This window comes from Rhinopithecus roxellana, chromosome 12 (assembly GCF_007565055.1).
Source record: "Rhinopithecus roxellana isolate Shanxi Qingling chromosome 12, ASM756505v1, whole genome shotgun sequence".
NCBI lineage: Eukaryota > Metazoa > Chordata > Mammalia > Primates > Cercopithecidae > Rhinopithecus > Rhinopithecus roxellana.
Genome location: NC_044560.1, coordinates 121,119,639 through 121,136,710, shown reverse-complemented (window position 1 = coordinate 121,136,710; position 17,072 = coordinate 121,119,639). Strand labels below are relative to the sequence as shown.

The 17,072-nt window shown below is 50.4% G+C and overlaps 1 protein-coding gene across 4 annotated transcripts; it reads right to left on the bottom strand.

Annotated features, from left to right (window-relative positions):
• Positions 1-3,706: 3,706 nt before the first annotated feature.
• ZNF135 (zinc finger protein 135) lies at positions 3,707-14,354 on the bottom strand. Of its 4 annotated transcripts, none has more exons than XM_030912844.1 (5): positions 14,286-14,351; positions 13,577-13,643; positions 11,706-11,832; positions 9,905-10,000; positions 3,707-6,373 (listed from the first exon to the last, which is right to left on the bottom strand). In XM_030912844.1, exons 2-5 carry the CDS (start codon positions 13,607-13,609, stop codon positions 4,653-4,655), a joined length of 1,977 nt encoding a protein of 658 aa, XP_030768704.1. In that variant the 5' UTR covers positions 13,610-13,643; positions 14,286-14,351; the 3' UTR covers positions 3,707-4,652. The 4 variants fall into 4 exon arrangements, with proteins under 4 accessions (XP_030768704.1, XP_030768705.1, XP_030768703.1 ...); XM_030912845.1 differs by having other exon boundaries at positions 13,577-13,638; positions 14,286-14,321; XM_030912843.1 differs by lacking the exon at positions 13,577-13,643 and having other exon boundaries at positions 14,286-14,354.
• Between the last annotated feature and the right edge of the window lie 2,718 nt (positions 14,355-17,072).

Here is a 17,072-nt window from a genome sequence, read left to right as displayed (position 1 = left end):
CTGAGGTCAGGAGTTTGAGACTAGCCTGGCCAACATGGTGAAACCCTGTCTCTACTAAAAATACAAAAATTAGCCAGGCAAGGTGGCAGGCACCTGTAATCCCAGCTCCTTGGGAGGCTGAGGCAGGAGAATTGCTTGAGCCCAGGAGGTGGAGGCTGCAGTGAGCCTTGATCATGCCATTGCACTCCAGCTTGGTCAACAGAGCTAGACTCTGTCTCAAAAAAAAAGGGGGGGGTGGCATATGCAGGGATGACTTTTGTCAGCTCCACCATGTTTGGGGCCTCAGGTGGGAACCTGAAGGCTGAGGTACCTTGAAAGCTGGGAGGCTGGAATCATCTGAAGACTGTTCTCTCACATGCCTGATGAGGCTGGGGAGATTCAGACTAGGAGTGAACTGACATCCTAAGCAGAGTCTATGTGGCTTCATCCTCACAGCATGGTGGCCTTGGGCCAGTGGGTTTCTCAAGTGGTGTCTCAGGGGTCCAAGCACAAGTGTTCCAGCAGAAAAAGATAGACGCTGTATGGCCTTTTCTGAACTAGCCTCAGAACTCTCCGTTTCTTATTTAACCTGCATGCACCTATTTTCCCACTTGATCTTCTGCTTGTGTGCCAATAACTGAGGCATAGTAAGCAAGGTTCTCTAGACTCAGGAGGGTGTAACCCCCACAATGCCCTTCCACTGGCTTGGCACCATCAGGGAAAGGAATCTCGTCTCTTTCCCTGGCTTAGGAGAGAAGTGATACTGTGGGCACCTCTCTGTAGTTTCCAATCCTTGCTGTATTTCCCCTGTGTCGCTGAAGGAGGTCTGATGAAGAGGGGCTGAGCGGAGAGGAAGGAACTCCCATTACTGTTTCTTGGTGATTATGCCAATCTAGGACTTTCAAAGGACTGCAAAAGAGCATGCACTAAATTCCATTTTAACTGAACTGAATTGGAATAGACCGGCCATAATCTCTTTCCTGAATGTAATGCTCTGTGATAAGAATAATACCTTAGGCCAGGCATGGTGGCTTATGCCTGTAATCCCAGCACTTTAGGAGGCTGAGGTGGGCGGATCGCAAGGTCAGGAGATCGAGACCATCCTGGCTAACACGGTGAAACCCCATCTCTACTAAAAATACAAAAAATGAGCCAGGCGTGGTGGTGGGCACCTGTAGTCCCAGCTACTCGGGAGGCTGAGGCAGGAGAATGGCGTGAACCCGGGAGGCAGAGCTTGCAGTGAGCCAAAATCGCGCCACTGCACTCCAGCCTGGGGGACAGAGCAAGACTCTGTCTCAAAAAAAAAAAAAAAAAAGAAAAGAAAAAAGAAAAAAAAAAAAATATCCTAGAGAGCCTGAAATGAGTAGGCACCTGTCATTCCAATTACCTAAAACAGCAGATCTTCCTAGCACATTTAGTTTCCTTGAGCATAAGATGCTACACAAGGATAGGAACACAGGGAAAGGCAGGAGAACACATGTAGTAAAGGGAAGGAGGACAAAACAGCTGACCAAAGACCAAGCTGTTGAGCTGCACCAGTACAGCCACCAGCTGGCTACATGTGTCAAATGGGCACTTGAAATGTCACTATAGTGAACTCTGAGATGTGATGCAAGTATAAGATGCACACTAGGCCAGGAGTGGTGGCTCACACCTGTAATCCCAGCACTTTGGGAGGCTGAGGTAGGCGGATCACCTGAGGTCAGGAGATCAAGACCAGCCTGACCAACATGGAGAACCCCATCTCTACTAAAACTACAAAATTAGCCAGGCATGGTGGCACATGCCTGTAGTCCCAGGTATCTGGGAGGCTGAGGCAGGAGAATCACTTGAACCTGGGAGGCGGAGGTTGCAGTGAGCCGAGATTGAGCTACTGCACTCCAGCCTGGGTGACAGAGTGAGACTCCGTCTCAAAAAAAAAAAAAAAAAAAAAAAAGATGCACACTAGATTCTGAAGATGTCATGTAACAAAAAGAAGGCAAATATCTCAATACTTGTTTATATTGACATGTGAAACTGCTGACATTTGAGATATATAGGGGTAAACATTAGTTTCACCCGTTTCTTCTTGCTTTTTCTTTCTGAGACAGTCTCGCTCTGTCACCCAGGCTAGAGTGCAGTGGTGCAATCTTGGCTCACTGCTGCCTCCCAGGCTCAAGCAATTCTGGTGCCTCAGCCTCCCGAGTAGCTGGGATTACAGGTGCATGCCACTGCACCAGGCTAATTTCTGTATTTTTAGCAGAGACATGGTTTCACCATGTTGGCCAGGCTGGCCTCAACTGATCTGCCCACCTCAGCCTCCCAAAGTGCTGGGATTACAGGCATGAGCCACTGTGCCTGGCCCTCTTCTTGCTTTTTAAATCGGGCTACCAGAATATTTAAAGTTATTTAGGTGACTTGCATTGTTTCAGTGAGACAGTGCTGCTATGAAGCATGTACGCTGGCTTTCTCCAGTGGCTTTTATTTTTTTAGAGATGGTGTCTCGCTGTGTTGTCCAGGCTGGAGCACAGTGGCTATTCACAGGCACGATCCCACTGATGATCAGCATGGGAGTTTTTTTTTTTTTTTTTTTGAGGTTGAGTTTCACTCTTGTCACCTAGGCTGGAGTACATTGGCACAATCTAGGCTCACTGCAACCTCCACCTCCCAGTTTCAAGTGATTCTCCTGCTTCAGCCTCCCAAGTAGCTGAAATTACAAGCATGCACCACCGTGCCCAGCTAATTTTGTATTTTTAGTAGAGATGGGGTTTCACCATGTTGGTCAGGCTGGTCCCGAACTCCTGACCTCAAATGATCTGCCATCCTTAGCCTCCCAAAGTGCTGGGATTACAGGTGTGAGCCCTACCAGCATGGGAGTTTTGACCTGCTCTGGTTCACCCCTACATAGGCAACCTGGAGGTCATCATATTGCCGCCGAACTTAGTGTGGACACCCAATCAGCAGAGCACACTACAGCCCAGAACTCCTGGATTCAAGTGATCCTCCTGCCTCAACCTCCCAAGCAGCTGGGACTAGAGGCAGGTGCAGCCACATCTGGCTCTTCAGTGGCTTGTAAATGACAAAGGCATTTATCCCAAGAGGCACTCCACAATCATACTGAGAAGCAATACTGGAAGACTGTCTGCAACATGGTTTCCCCAAGAGAGAAATATCAAGTAACTGGAAATTTATATCCCAGCATTTGGATTAGAAAAATCAAACTGATGGATGTAACCACAACTGACAGGTGATAACCAAAAACAGCCAATGCAATTTCTTTTCTTTTTTTTTTTTTTGAGATGGAGTTTCGCCCTTGTTGCCCAGGCTGGAGTGCAATCTCAGCTCAACGCAACCTCCATCTCCCGGGTTCAAGCAATTCTCCTGCCTCAGCCTTCCAAGTAGCTGGGATTACAGGCATATGCCACCATGCCCGGCTAATTTTGTATTTTTAGTAGAGATGGGGTTTCTCCATGTTGGTCAGGCTGGTCTCGAATGCTCGACCTCAGGTGATCCTCCTGCCTCGGCCTCCCAGAGTGCTGGGATTGCAGGCGTGAGCCACCGCGCCCGGCCAGCCAATGCAATTTCTAATGAGGGCAGCAAGTCAACATTTAAAGGTTATAGTTGTCAGAAAGACTGCTATTTGTGGACTTAGGCTTTAACAAAATGTTAAATTGTATGAAAACAATGAAAAAGCAGTTTGAGAGGATTAACTTGAACATTTCCCAAAAAAGATGAATCTTGCAAAACAGAAGTTTCTAACACAAATTTGCTATTGCTTATAAGATGATGGTTTAACAAAGGAAAGATCTTCCTTTTTGTAAAACAAATACCTGTGTTTCTAACGCGAGTTCTGCAGAGAAATGTAGAGGGAGAACAGAGTAGCAAAAGCCATCTCAGAATCAGTGAGACTCTATGGAAGCAACTTTACATTTTAAGTCTTCCCATACAAAGCTTTTCAATCTCATTGCATATAAAGATTAATTGCAAATATAATGCAGGGATAACTAAAAACCTGTTTATAGTACACTGATACTTTGTCATATGGAATTCCAATCAGTGACTGGCTGGCACGTACCCTGATCAAACAATATACACACAAACCAGACAGCTTTTTACTGAGACAGTCAGTATCCATAGTGATTCCATAAAGATGCCACTCTCATTTCTGGAACACTCTGCCATATTGTCATTTCGGAATATCAGAGTCAACCTGCACCATTCATAAGCACTTTCCCCCCACAAAATGTGATGTGCAATAATGGCAAATTCTGACTCCATTTGGTTCTTGTATATATGAAAGGCATTTGTTGGGTTTCTCACCAATCTGAACATCTCTGGTTTTGGAATATGGTGAATCCTTGGACAAAAGCTTTCCCTGATTCCACTACACTTGTTCCATTTCTTTTTTGTAGGTTCTATAACGTAGCACTAATGGGCATTCGAGGGTGAAGGTCCTGAGTGCTGATTATCTCCACATTTCCCTATTATTTGGATACAGGGATGGACGACCTAGAGCTTGGTAGTCCTATGGTCATTTCCCATCAGTGTGAACTCTCTGAGGTGTCTGAGGGAAGTGCTGTGTGAAAAGGCTTGTGTATGAATATACATTTATCATGTGTATGATTGGGTCAAATCTGGAAAGGGATGAGCTATGGCTTAAGGTCTTCCTATGTCCCCAGCACATGTGGATGGGTTTATCCAGTGTGAGTTCTCTGGTGCTTGGTAAGGGAGGAGCTGTGTGTAAAGGCCTTTCCACAGTCCCTGCACGCATACGGCTTCTCTCCTGTGTGGATCCTCCGGTGCTGAGTGAGGTGGGTGCTCTGCCTAAAAGACTTTCCACAATCGTGACACTCATAGGGCTTTTCCCCAGTGTGCGTCCTTTCGTGCTGGCTGAGCGAGGAGCTGTGGCTGAAGGATTTCCCACACTCATTGCACCCATAGGGCTTTTCCTTGGTGTGAATCCTCTGGTGTTCGATGAGAAGGGAGCTCTGGCTGAAGGCTCTGCCACACTGGTTACATTCATAGGGTTTCTCTCCTGTGTGGATCCTCTGATGCTGAATGAGGGGAGCAAGCTGGCTGAAGGCTCTGCCACACTGGTTGCATTCATAGGGCTTCTCCCCAGTGTGGATTCGCTGATGTTTGGTGAGGGATGAGCTGTGGCTGAATGCCTTGCCACAGTCATTGCATTCATAGGGCTTCTCCCCCGTGTGGATTCGCTGGTGTTGAGTGAGGTGTGTGCTCTGCCGGAAGGCCTTCCCACACTGACTGCACTCGTAGGGCTTCTCTCCTGTGTGCGTCCGCTCATGCTGGCTGAGCGAGGAGCTGTGGCTGAAGGTTTTCCCACACTCGTTGCATCCGTAGGGCTTCTCTCCTGTGTGAATCCTCCGATGCTCGGTCAAGAGTGTGCTCTGGCTGAAGGCTTTCCCACACTCGCTGCACTCATAGGGCTTTTCTCCTGTGTGGGTCCTCTGGTGCTGAATCAGTGGGGTAATCTGGGTGAAGGCTTTTCCACACTCATGGCACTCGTAGGGCTTCTCCCCTGTGTGGATTCGCTGGTGTTTGGTCAAGGACGAGCTGTGGCTGAAGGCCTTGCCACACTCACCACACTGATAGGGTTTCTCCCCAGTGTGGATTCGCAGATGCTGGGTGAGGTGGATGCTTTGGCGGAAGGCTTTCCCGCACTCGCTGCACTCGTAGGGCTTCTCACCTGTGTGAGTTCGCTCGTGCTGGCTGAAGGAGGACCTAAAACTGAAGGATTTTCCACATTCGCTGCACTCATAGGGCTTCTCGCCTGTGTGAGTTCTCTGGTGCTGGATCAGTGGGGCAATTTGGTTGAAGGTCCTCCCACACTGAGTGCATTTATAGGGTTTCTCCCCAGTGTGGATTCTCTGGTGTTTGGTAAGTGCCGAGCTGTTCCGGAAGCCTTTTCCACATTCGTGACATTCGTAAGGTCTCTCTCCTGTATGTGTCCGGTGGTGTTCGATAAGTGCTGAGCTGTGACTAAAGGCCTTTCTGCATTCCTGACATTTGTAGGGTTTCTCTTTTACACACGTTTTCTGTAGAACATTTAGGTCTGGCTTCTCCCTTTTTCCACATGTTCCCCACATGTGGGGGCCTTGTCTTTCAGGAGTCATTGGTTGATGTGGGAGATTAGGGTTCAGACTTACGTTTTCCCCAAACCCATTCCTCTGCCACTGCTCCTGAACAGGCGTCTTCACAGGCGTGAAGGCCGCCGGCACTGCCAGGCTCTCCAGGCTTTCACAACTCCATTCCCAGTGGCCCTCAGTGTCCTCACCCCTGTAGTACCACAGACCATCCCACAGGAATCTTTCTACCAAGATGACACTGTTGGATATTTCTTCAGAGATGCCTTGTTTTAGAACTGACAGTTTGACTTTGGGTTTAGTTTCCAAGTCTGAAAGAAGCAAAAACTGGAAATGTCCCTTAATCTCTGTTCCAGGGCAAAAGAGTTTGTGGTGAGATGGGAAGAGGAAGGATAAAACTAGTGATTTTGAAAGGTTCAAGGTTCAAGTGGCTTTGACCATTTAAAAATATAGTTTTGCAAACCAGGAAAGGAAGAGAGGGAAACACAGAATAAGGAAGAGGAAAATAAGGAATAAGGAAAGGAAGTGGAAAGAACAGAATAAGGAAAGGAAGAGGAGAGGGAGGAAAAAACAGTTGGCACAAGAAATATGAATGGAATCTGTGAGGGGAGCACAGAGGCAGGTGCAAAGGGGATGCCCAGGAGACAGCACTACAGAGGCACTGGACTTGGAAGGAAAAGTGTGGCACCCAGGCCCCAGCTACAGTGGCCTCCACGATGCCAGGTGGCAACAGAGAAAACGGTGCTGCATGGGGAAAGTCGGCTGACACCCAGCTTCTTCCTGGTAGCATATGCTGTTGTACCACCTCACTCTAGATGTGAAGGAACCTATCTGCTCCCCACAAACAGGAATAGCTGCAACATGCATCACTAAGAGGAAGATAAATGACCCGTGGTGTAACAGAGTACTTTGATCTGCCTTATTTTGTCCATTTCACTAACTGGGAACCTCTTGAGGGTAGGGGTTTCTGTCCACCTTGCTTACCACTGTATCTATAGCCCACAGCAAGAGCTCAATATACATGCTTAATGAATGAACAAATGCACTCCCTCCTCCTCCTTCCTGGCAGGACTCTCTCTTTGCCCTGGTACCCAGTCCTCTCTGCACAGCCATGACATGGGTGCCTGCTGCCCCTACCCTGACCCCATAGTGGCCTAGAGGTGTGATGTGGGCACCTTCCCCATATTGTTATGTTTCAGTGAAAAGTTCAGTTAAAAAAAAAAAAAAAAGTTAAGCCAGGAGTGAATGGCAGAATAGTGGCTTCCCAAAATGCCCATATCCTAACCCTAGAACCTGTATGTCTCCAATTACATGGGAGGGAGGAATTAAGGTTGCTAATCAGCTAACATTAAGATACAAAAATTACACTGGATTATCTGGGTGGACCTGTGTAATCACAAGGGCCCTTAAATGGGGAAAAGAGGCAGAAGGGTCCGAGTCAGAGTGAATATGATGTGTGACTTGACCAGGGCTTGCTGACTGTGAAGATGGACAAGGCCATAGCCAAGGAATGTGGATGCCTCTAGAAGCTGAAAAATGCAAATAAATGGATTCTTAGCCAGGCACAGGGCTTCATGCCTGTAATCTCAACATTCTGGACAACTGAGGCGGGAGGACTCCTTGAGCCCAGGAGTTCAAGACATGCCTGGGCAAAATGATGAGACCCTGTTTCTACAAAAAATAATAAAAAAATTAGCTGGGCATGGTGACACACACCTGTAGTTTCAGCTACTCAGGAGGCTAAGGCAGGAGGATCACCTGAGCCCAGGAAGGTCGACGTTGCTGTGAGCCATGATCATACCACTGGACTTCATCCTGGTCAAGAAAGCAAGATCCCATCTCTTAAAAAACAAAAGGGAAAGAAAGAAAGAAATGGATTCTTCCCTTCCCTAGAGCTTCCAGAAGGAATGATGCCCTGCTGACATCTTTATTATATCCCAGAGAGACCCATTTTGGACTTCTGATCTTCTGAACTTTAAGATAATTTGCTTTGCTTTATGCTATGAAGTTTGTAGTACTGTTGACCCTTGAACAATGAGGAGGCTAGGGGCACTGACCCCAGTACAATAGAAAATCTGCGTACAGCTTTTGACTCCCCAAAAACTTAACTACTAATAGCTTACTACTGACCATACTGATAAAATAAATAGTTAACACTTTGTTTTCTTTGAGACGTGGTCTTGCTGTGTCACCCAAGCTGGAGAACAGTGGCGTGATCTTGGCTCACTACAACCTTCGCCTCCTGGGTTCAAGCAGTTCTCCTGCCTCAGCCTCCTGAGTAGCTGGGACTACAGGCGCGCACCACCATGCCCAGCTAATTTTTTTGTTGTTGTTGTATTTTTTTTTTTTTTTTTTTTTTTTTTTGAGACGGAGTCTCGCTCTGTCGCCCAGGCTGGAGTGCAGTGGCCGGATCTCAGCTCACTGCAAGCTCCGCCTCCCGGGTTTACGCCATTCTCCTGCCTCAGCCTCCCGAGTAGCTGGGACTACAGGCGCCAGCCACCTCGCCCGGCTAGCTTTTGTGTTTTTTTTTTTTAGTAGAGACGGGGTTTCACCATGTTAGCCAGGATGGTCTCGATCTCCTGACCTCGTGATCCGCCCGTCTCGGCCTCCCAAAGTGCTGGGATTACAGGCTTGAGCCACCGCGCCTGGCCGTTGTATTTTTTTTGTAAAGATGGGGTTTCACCATGTTGGCCAGGCTGGTCTTGAACTCCCAACCTCAAATGCTGCCTGCCTCGGCCTCTCAAAGTACTGGGATTATAGGTGTGAGCCACTGTTCCCAGCCCTTAGTTAACACATATTTTGTATATGTATTATATAATGTGTTCTTAAAGTAAGCTAAAGAAAATGCTACTTTAAAAAATCATAAGGAAGAGAAAATATATTTACTATGCATTAAATGGAAGTGGATCACCATAAAGATCTTCATCCTCGTTGTCTTCACAGTGAGTAGGCTGAGGAGTAGGAGGAGGGGTTGGTCTTGCTGTCTCAGGGGTGGCTCAGGCAGAAGAAAATCCATGTATAAATGGACCCACACAGTTCAAACCCATGTTGTTCAAGGGTCAATGGTAATTTGTTGCAGGAGAAGCAATAGAAAGCTAATATATTGCGTAAGGGCTGACTCTTATTGATGTGGAGGGACCCTACCGTGACCCTCTCCCACACTGGCCATCCCTCCTGGACTCTGGTGATAGGCCAGTCTTCCCACCTGATGCCAATGGGAAATTGACTGTCATTAGACTGGGATACCTCTGCTACCTACCAATCACCCTACAGGCACATGGCAGGGCCCAGCATGGATCCACTGACCCACAGACACATGAGTTATAAACAATTATTTGGTTTAAGCTACTGAGGTCGGAGTGCTTTTCCTACGCAAGAGCTGACTGATGCATGACTTCGGGCCTTTGCACCTGCTGTTTCCTCTGCCTGAAATACTACTATTCACTCAGACTGCCCCATGGCTCAGGCTTCAAGTCACATGTCACACCCTTGGAGAGGCTATCCCTCATCTCTCTGCTAAAGTCTCCTCACCCCCATCCTAGTCTACCTCATTGCTCATTTTCATTTTCTCAGCATTCATCACAATCTGTAATCATCCAACTCATTTTATTATTATTATTTTACCGATTTATTGTTGTCTCCCCGACTCCCTCACCAAGAATGTAAATTCAGTGGAGATGAGGACTTGCTGTCGTCACTCACAGCAAAATGGGTGCCCACTAAATCTTCACTAAGGCTGAGTAGTAAATTTTCTGTGAAGAATTAGAGAACAGATGCAGAGCGAGAAACCAGGAAGCAAGCATGGACAGGCTTCTCTCAGCCCCAGAGGGCTCCCATCTCACCTGGGTACACGCCTGGGGGAACTCCAGAGTCCACCGCCCGTGGCTCTGCCTCTTGCTCCAGCAGGGAGACGACATTCGGCTTCGGTAACCAATGTCCTACTCAGGGAGAGACCCACAGAGTGAGCATTTGTATCCCAGGACCCTTTCTGAGCCTCAGCCCATTCCACCTTTGGTCTTCCAGGTCCCAGATGGCTGGGGGCCCCTGAGAGACTTCAGCTGTCATACCCACAGCCCTGGATGTTCCCCAGGGACTCATTCCCCTACTCTCAGTCCCTGACCCTACCCCTGCTTCTGGGGTGGACATGTGACCCAGGCCTGGACAATGAGAACTCTGGTTCCTCCCCTGCCCGCTGGCAATAATGATCACTGTGAAGAAGACTTGGCAGCCAAACCAGGACAACCCTGGGACACAGACCCTGTCTTTTCTGCTGATCTTGGTCCCAGGAAAGGCACCCTGGCAGTTGTCTTGTCACCTCCAGGGAAGCTTCTCTGGAAATGAAGCCAGAAGGAGATTGCTATGGTCTGAATGTCGGTGTCCCCCTAAAATTTAGGCTATGCATAGTGGCTTATGCCTGTAATTCCAGCACTCTGAGAGGCTGAGGTGGGAGCTTTAGCCTAGGAGCTTGAGGGCAGCCTGGGCAACACAGCAAGGCCCTGTCTCTACAAAATTTTAAAAATTAGCTGGGTGTGGTAGTATGCACCTGTAGTCCCAGCTACTTGGGAGACTGAAATGGGAGGTTTACTTGAGCCAGGAGGTTGAGTGTGCAGTAAGTATGACTGTGCCACAGCACTCCACCCTGGGCAAGAGAACAAGACCTTGTTTCTTAAAAATAAAAAAGGTTCAGGCCAGGCACGGTGGCTCACGCCTGTAATCTCAGCACTTTGGGAGCCTGAGGCAGACAGATCAGCAGGTCAGGACCATCGAGACCATTACGGCTAACACGGTGAAACCCCATCTCTACTAAAAATACAAAAAAAAAAAAAAATTTAGCCGGGCGTGGTGGCGGGTCCCAGCTACTCGGGAGGCTGAGGCAGGAGAATAGTGTGAACCTGGGAGGTGGAGCTTGCAGTGAGCCGAGATCGCACCACTGCACTCTAGCCTGGGTGACACAGCAAGACTCCGTCTCAAAAATAAAAAATAAAATAAATAAAAAATAAATAATAAAGGTTCAAATGTTGGAACGTAATACCCAATGTGATAGTGTTGAGGTGGGGCCTTGGGGAAGTGATTAATTCATGAGGGCTCCACTCATGAATGGGATTAGGGCCCTTATAAAAGAAGCTTGAGAGAGCTCCCTTGCCCCTTATGGCATGTCAGGACACAGGAAGGAAGTGCCATCAGTGAGGAGCAGGCCCTCATCAAACACTGAATTTGCTGACACTTTGATCTTAGGCTTCCCAGCCTCTGGAACCATAAGCAACAAATAACTATTGTTTATAAATTACCCAGTCTAAGGTATTTTAGCAGCCCTAACAGAGTAAGACAGAAGTGCAGAGGGAGGTGTTAAAGAAGGAGGGGCTCCCGACAGCTCTACAGAAGACCCTGCTCTACCCTGGGATTCTGTAGTCTTGAGACCCAGTATGTTTCTCTGCTTCTGTTGATTTCAGGTTGAGCCTGAGACTTGCTGATATTAGTCCTAATTGATATTTCCTACATTAAAACAGTCAGGTTCCTAAAGCCCAAGACATACAGCCCCAGGCATTTGCTATTAAAGCTCCGTCCTATACCCATATTTAACCTAGTAGAATCAGAATGCATGTCAGGGACAGACCATCAGATAGGATATGGGTGTGGCCTTACCCACAGAGACCAGAAGCCTGAAGGTGTCCAGCATCACATCACGGTACAGGGTCCTCTGGGCAGGCTTCAGCTGCCCCCACTCCTCCTGGCTGAAGTCCACCACCACGTCCTCAAAGGTCACTTGCTCCTGAAACATCACACAAGTGTCCTCAGCTAAGCCAACCCTGGCACTGGCTGTTGGTGGGGTAGCTGGTGAATGCCAGCCAGGCTGGGTCAGATGGAGTTCTCGTTGGTCTGGGGTTTTGGGTCAGGTTTTTCTGTGGGGCCTGGATGGGGGCCCTGCTAATGAGGTTCAGGATCTTAGAATCTAAGGCATCATTCCCGTTTCCAATAATTTGTCTCTTGAAATAAGAAATGGTGCAGAGGAGCCAACAATAAAGGAGTGGACCAGTCCAGCATGGTGTCACACGCCCGTGGTCCCAGCTGTTCAACAGGCTGGGGGGGAGGATCACTTGAGCACACAAGTTTCAAGCTACAGTGAGCCGTGACTGCATCACTGCACTTCAGCCTAGGGGGTAAACAAGGTTATAAAGCTAGTAGCAGCAAGTCTAAAGACTGAATCTGAGTTTTTTTATTTTTATTTTTATTTATTATTATTTTTTTTTAGACGGAGTCTCGCTCTGTCGCCTGGGCTGGAGTGCAGTAGCCAGATCTCAGCTCACTGCAAGCTCCGCCTCCCGGGTTCACGCCATTCTCCTGCCTCAGCCTCCGGAGCAGCTGGGACTACAGGCGCCCGCCACCTCGCCCGGCTAGTTTTTTGTATTTTTTAGTAGAGACAGGGTTTCACCGTGTTCGCCAGGATGGTCTCGATCTCCTGACCTCGTGATCCGCCCGTCTCGGCCTCCCAAAGTGCTGGGATTACAGGCTTGAGCCACTGCGCCCGGCCTTATTTTTATTTTTTTTTCCAAGACGGAGTCTCGCTCTGTCGCCCAGGCTGGAGTGCAGTGGCGCGATCTCGGCTCACTGCAAGCTCCGCCTCCCGGGTTCACGCCTTTCTCCTGCCTCAGCCTCCCGAGTAGCTGGGACTACAGGCGCCCGCCACCACGCCCAGCTAATTTTTTCTATTTTTAGTAGAGACGAGGTTTCACCGTGTTAGCTAGGATGGTCTTGATCTCCTAACCTCGTGATCCGCCCGCCTTGGCCTCCCAAAGTGCTGGGATTACAGGCGTGAGCCACCGCACCCAGCCTGAATCTGAATTTTTTTAATTTTTTAGAGACTGGGTCTCGTTGTCATCCAGGCTGGAGTGCAGTGGCACGATCATGGCTCACTGCAGCCTCCAACTCCTGGGCTCAAGCAATCCTCCCCCGTAGCTGGGCTTACAGATACAGCTACGGGCCACCGCACCAGTCCCCTTGTATGGGTTTTCTGACATTCCCACAGGAGGCTGGTTTCTTTCGGGGGCTTATGGGTGGGGTTAATGTCATCATAAAATGGCGAGTTCCGCCCCCTTGGCCTCCAAACCGTCTGAGGAAGCAGCACTCGATGCGCCGCCATCTTGGAGCGCAGAGCATGCAAAGGCCTTCAACTTCAGACTGCAGAGTCAGCACCTACAGTTGTCTGACATCACCCAGCCTCAGGTATGCAATGACGGCCGCACAAACATAAAGCGCACTCAGACCGGGACCCGTGCCCGCTGACCGCCAGCGCAGCGTGGGCAGAGCAGAGGCTGTGGTTGGGGAGCCTGGCGCGGACCTCAGGAGGCCGGGCGTGCAGGCTGAGGCCGGGCACGAGCAGAGGCCGGGCACGCAAGTAGGGGCCCGGCGCAAGGAGGAGGCTACGCGCGAGTAGGGACGGGGTGCAAAGAGGAGGCCGGGTGTGAGGAGGCCGCGCACGAGGTGGAGAACACGCGCGAGGAGGCCGAGATTCTCACCGGGTCTGTGGAGACGCGCAGCCCAGGGGTCATGCCCTGGCTTCTGGCAGGAACGGCTGGCCCTGCTCTGTGGGAAAGGGGAGGTGAGCAGCTGGGCAGGCCGAGGCGGTGCTCAGGTCCCCAAGCCGCGGAACTGCGCCAGAGCCTAGCTCCGTGGAGAGCCCTCCAGGGCCCCGCGCACCCGTTTAAGCGCCTGCTGTGTGGGGGGCGGCCCCCCGCGCGGGGTAGGGCAGCCTAGGGTTTTCCCGCCTGTCTGAGGGAAGCGGAGGGCCTGGCGGGTGCCGACACATGCCTGCTGCGCAGACTCTGGGCCTTAACACTACAGTGACAAGGGCCGGGTGGTTGCGGTCCCCTGGCCCTGGGCACTGTGCCTCACTTTCCCTCTTCTATCAACAAGGGTGGCGGCCCAGTGCCCGGGGTAGGGCAGAGGTGGGGCCGGGGGCGGGGCGCGCGTTCCCTCAGGGGCTGTCGGAGCAGCTCCAGTCCAGCTGAGCGTTGGGCCCCGCCCTCCTCTCAGACCAGGGATGCCTCCCAAAGCCTGCCCCCGGCAGCCCCGAAACGGCCTTCCCCAGGCCCCGGGCAGCAAAACGGACTCCACACAGACGCGCGCTGCTGGAAACTAGCCCCGCCAGGGCCCCAGGAAGATCCCCGGACCCCCGCACCCGGCCCAGCCTGGCCTCCCCTCCCCCACCTCGCCGGCCTAGCTCACCCGCCTGACGGCTAGACAAAGGCCGCGGCACCGGCGGCCGACACTGCGCCTGCGCGCGCCTGACTCCATTTCCCAGAGAGCCGCGCGCGCATTTCCGGGCGCCAGTCCCCACGTCGCTCTCGCACTTGGCGTTGGCGGCCTCTCAGTGCTGCTGGAGCTGGAGTCACGGGGACTGGTGAAACAGGGCGGGCGAGGTGCCTGGGCATCAACGCGGGATCGGGGCCACCTGGAACGCCGTGAACTCCTGGCGCGACCACACGGGCTTTTGTGTTGGAAACTCTACCGTCAGCTTTATTGCTGCAAACAAAGCAGTGATTTTTCAAAACACATACTTTAAACCAAAGCATTCACCAAGATCGCACACACGGGAGTCTTTGCATTTTCCACACTGAGGCATTCATGGAGACTTCCCGCTGTATTTATTACATGGTTATAAGGAACATCATGTGCAAGACACTAACAATTATGACGACTTCGGACATTGCTAGGTAGTTGTCAAAATTGTGCATTTGAACAGCAGCATGATATTCAAAGCTGGTGTGTTCTCGCGGACACGAAATGAATTGTCATTTTTTGAACATTCACCAAAGCCTGCCAGTCGCTAGGCCCAGGTTCAGCAGCACACAGTAGCGAAGCCCCCATTCAAGCGGGCTTGGTTTCACCAGCATACGTCACACGTGCATGGAGCAGCCAGGCCAGAGGAGCTGGGAAAGCCAGGACTGAGCCTTGTGCTTTTGCCCTTTTAAGAGAGGACTGATTAATTCCAATCAGCCTGGGCTTGGGAACTGTATTTGAAGCTGCGGAAAAGTTTTAAGACGGGGCATTTTTTTTTTCTTTGAACTCTGAAAGCAGAGAACACAATACGAATTCTCATACCACACGCAGACACTTGAAAAGGTTTAGCTGGTTGACACATAAGTTAAGACTTTAAGCCCTAAAACAGTGGCAATTATGAAGAGATATAATGGCTCAAAATCATAATGCACTGATGTAAACAAAGCAAAGGCAAGCTTCTTGGCTTTTAAGGGTGTCCTGTACGTTCGAAGAGCTGTAAAGCCCCACATTAGTGACTGTCACACTGAAAGCCAGCCTGCTTTTCACTCTGCTGCAGTAAAGAGGCTTTCCATTATACATAAAATGCTATTTTTCAGTTCTCTCACTTACAAACCCAAATGCCACAAAACATTTTGTGTGTCTGTTTTTTTCTTTCACAAAATGTATACTCTTTTGTCCCCTGCCCCCACCCCACCTCCTCCACCTGTTTCCTTTTACTGGATCAAAAGGTATGAACACACAACTTATGGTGAAGTCTTTTTCCCAAGTGGTCTGACAGTCCTGGTGAGAAGCTGTCGGTGGTGCCACACTGAGCTCGCTCAGCCCTGATGGTGGTCAGGAGGCCCTGCCCAGCTCCCTCACACTTGCCCCTCTGTTTCCTTCCTCAGACCTTCTGATCCTCGGTTTTTCTCAGCCAGGTTTCTAAACCGTACATGCCAGCAGGGGCGGGCTCTTTCTACAGGGGCAGGTGCTGCTTGGCTCCAGTCAAGTGGGGTCTTGCAGACTGGTAAGCCCAGCGTCCCAGGTCTGGATTTCTCAAAAAAACCCACAGATCGTGATTTCTGTGTGAAATCTCTTGAGTTTTAAAAGCTGGTAGGGATTTCAAAGGCTTTAATAACACCACCAGTCAAATAAGATGAGCTGGAGGCTACTCCGGTGCCGCCCTTGCTGTGGTCTGAACCTCCTGCTCTCTCGTAACCACTGGCTGGGCCCTTCTCAGCTCCTTCTTGGCTTTCTGTCCGAATCTCCAAGCAGAGCATTGCTGGTTGCCTCTCTGTGTGGCCTGGGACAGGACCCCCCCACCATGAGCAGGTGGGCTGCACATCAGTGCAGCTTCCAAGCAATCCTGCAATCACAGCATGGATAGCAGAACTGTGTCACGCTGTATGTTAATGTTTAAAAAGCTAATCTGTTCAACATATACATTTAAAATATACTGTGACAGTTATAGCTCCCTGGACATATTTCTCCCTTAAAAAAATTTTTTTTGAGAGCTTCAAAACCTAGCAGTGTCTAGCCCTCCTCTGACCCAAGAGACCCTGGCTGCCAGGGAGAAAGGTGACCTGTGAGACTCCAGTCTTCCAGAGCATTAAGTGCCCAGGGCTGGGCTCACAGCTCCTGTGACAAGAGCTGGAGGACAGGAGACTGGGGCACATTATGATGGGGGTGTTGGGGTCTTTGGGGGGTGCTGGCAGAGGAAGGCACAGGGTGAGGGAGGCGTGCTGAGGTGCTGGGGCTTCCACAGCTGGGGTGAACCTAAAGAGAAGAGAGGGGCCAGCGCTGTGTCTCCCTGCAGCTGAGGCAGGGTCTTGGGACTGGGCAAGTTGGGCGAAGAACACCACGTGGTGGCTTTCGTGAGTTGCGGCAGCTGCCACAACTGCTCCAGGACCCTGGGCCACGTCCTTGCTTCTGTCAGCTAAGGTGGAGCGTGTGAGAGTGGCCCTCCAAGGGTGGCCCACCTCCCCTCAGAGGTTGAGGGAGGCTTCCCCGGCTGGAAACTGCAGCCCACAACGGTGTCTCAGTTATCTCCACAGGGACTTCCCCTCACTCAGAGTCATCCCTTCACTCTGCAGGGCCTGTTGTATGCTGAGTGTGGTCAAGTGTGGCAGTGGAGACTGTTCTAGGCACAGGAGGGGGCCAGGGTGAGAGGCAGTGTGGAGTTAGGCAGAGACACAGTGAGTTAAGGACACCAGCCTCCACCATCCCAGTGCTGGGAGCTGTGGAGGCACCAGG

Bases quoted from the DNA above. Each gene is read 5' to 3' on its own strand.
- ZNF135 (XM_030912843.1), bottom strand. From the start codon at position 14,354: ATGGAGTCAGGCGCGCGCAGGCGCAGTGTCGGCCGCCGGTGCCGCGGC. The intron at 10,001-11,705 runs GTAAGGCCACAC...CTCCCTGAGTAG, and splicing joins CAGGCTTCTGGTCTCTGTGG to GACATTGGTTACCGAAGCCG. The intron at 6,374-9,904 runs GTGAGATGGGAG...TGCTTCTTTCAG, and splicing joins TCCCCCAGGCGTGTACCCAG to ACTTGGAAACTAAACCCAAA.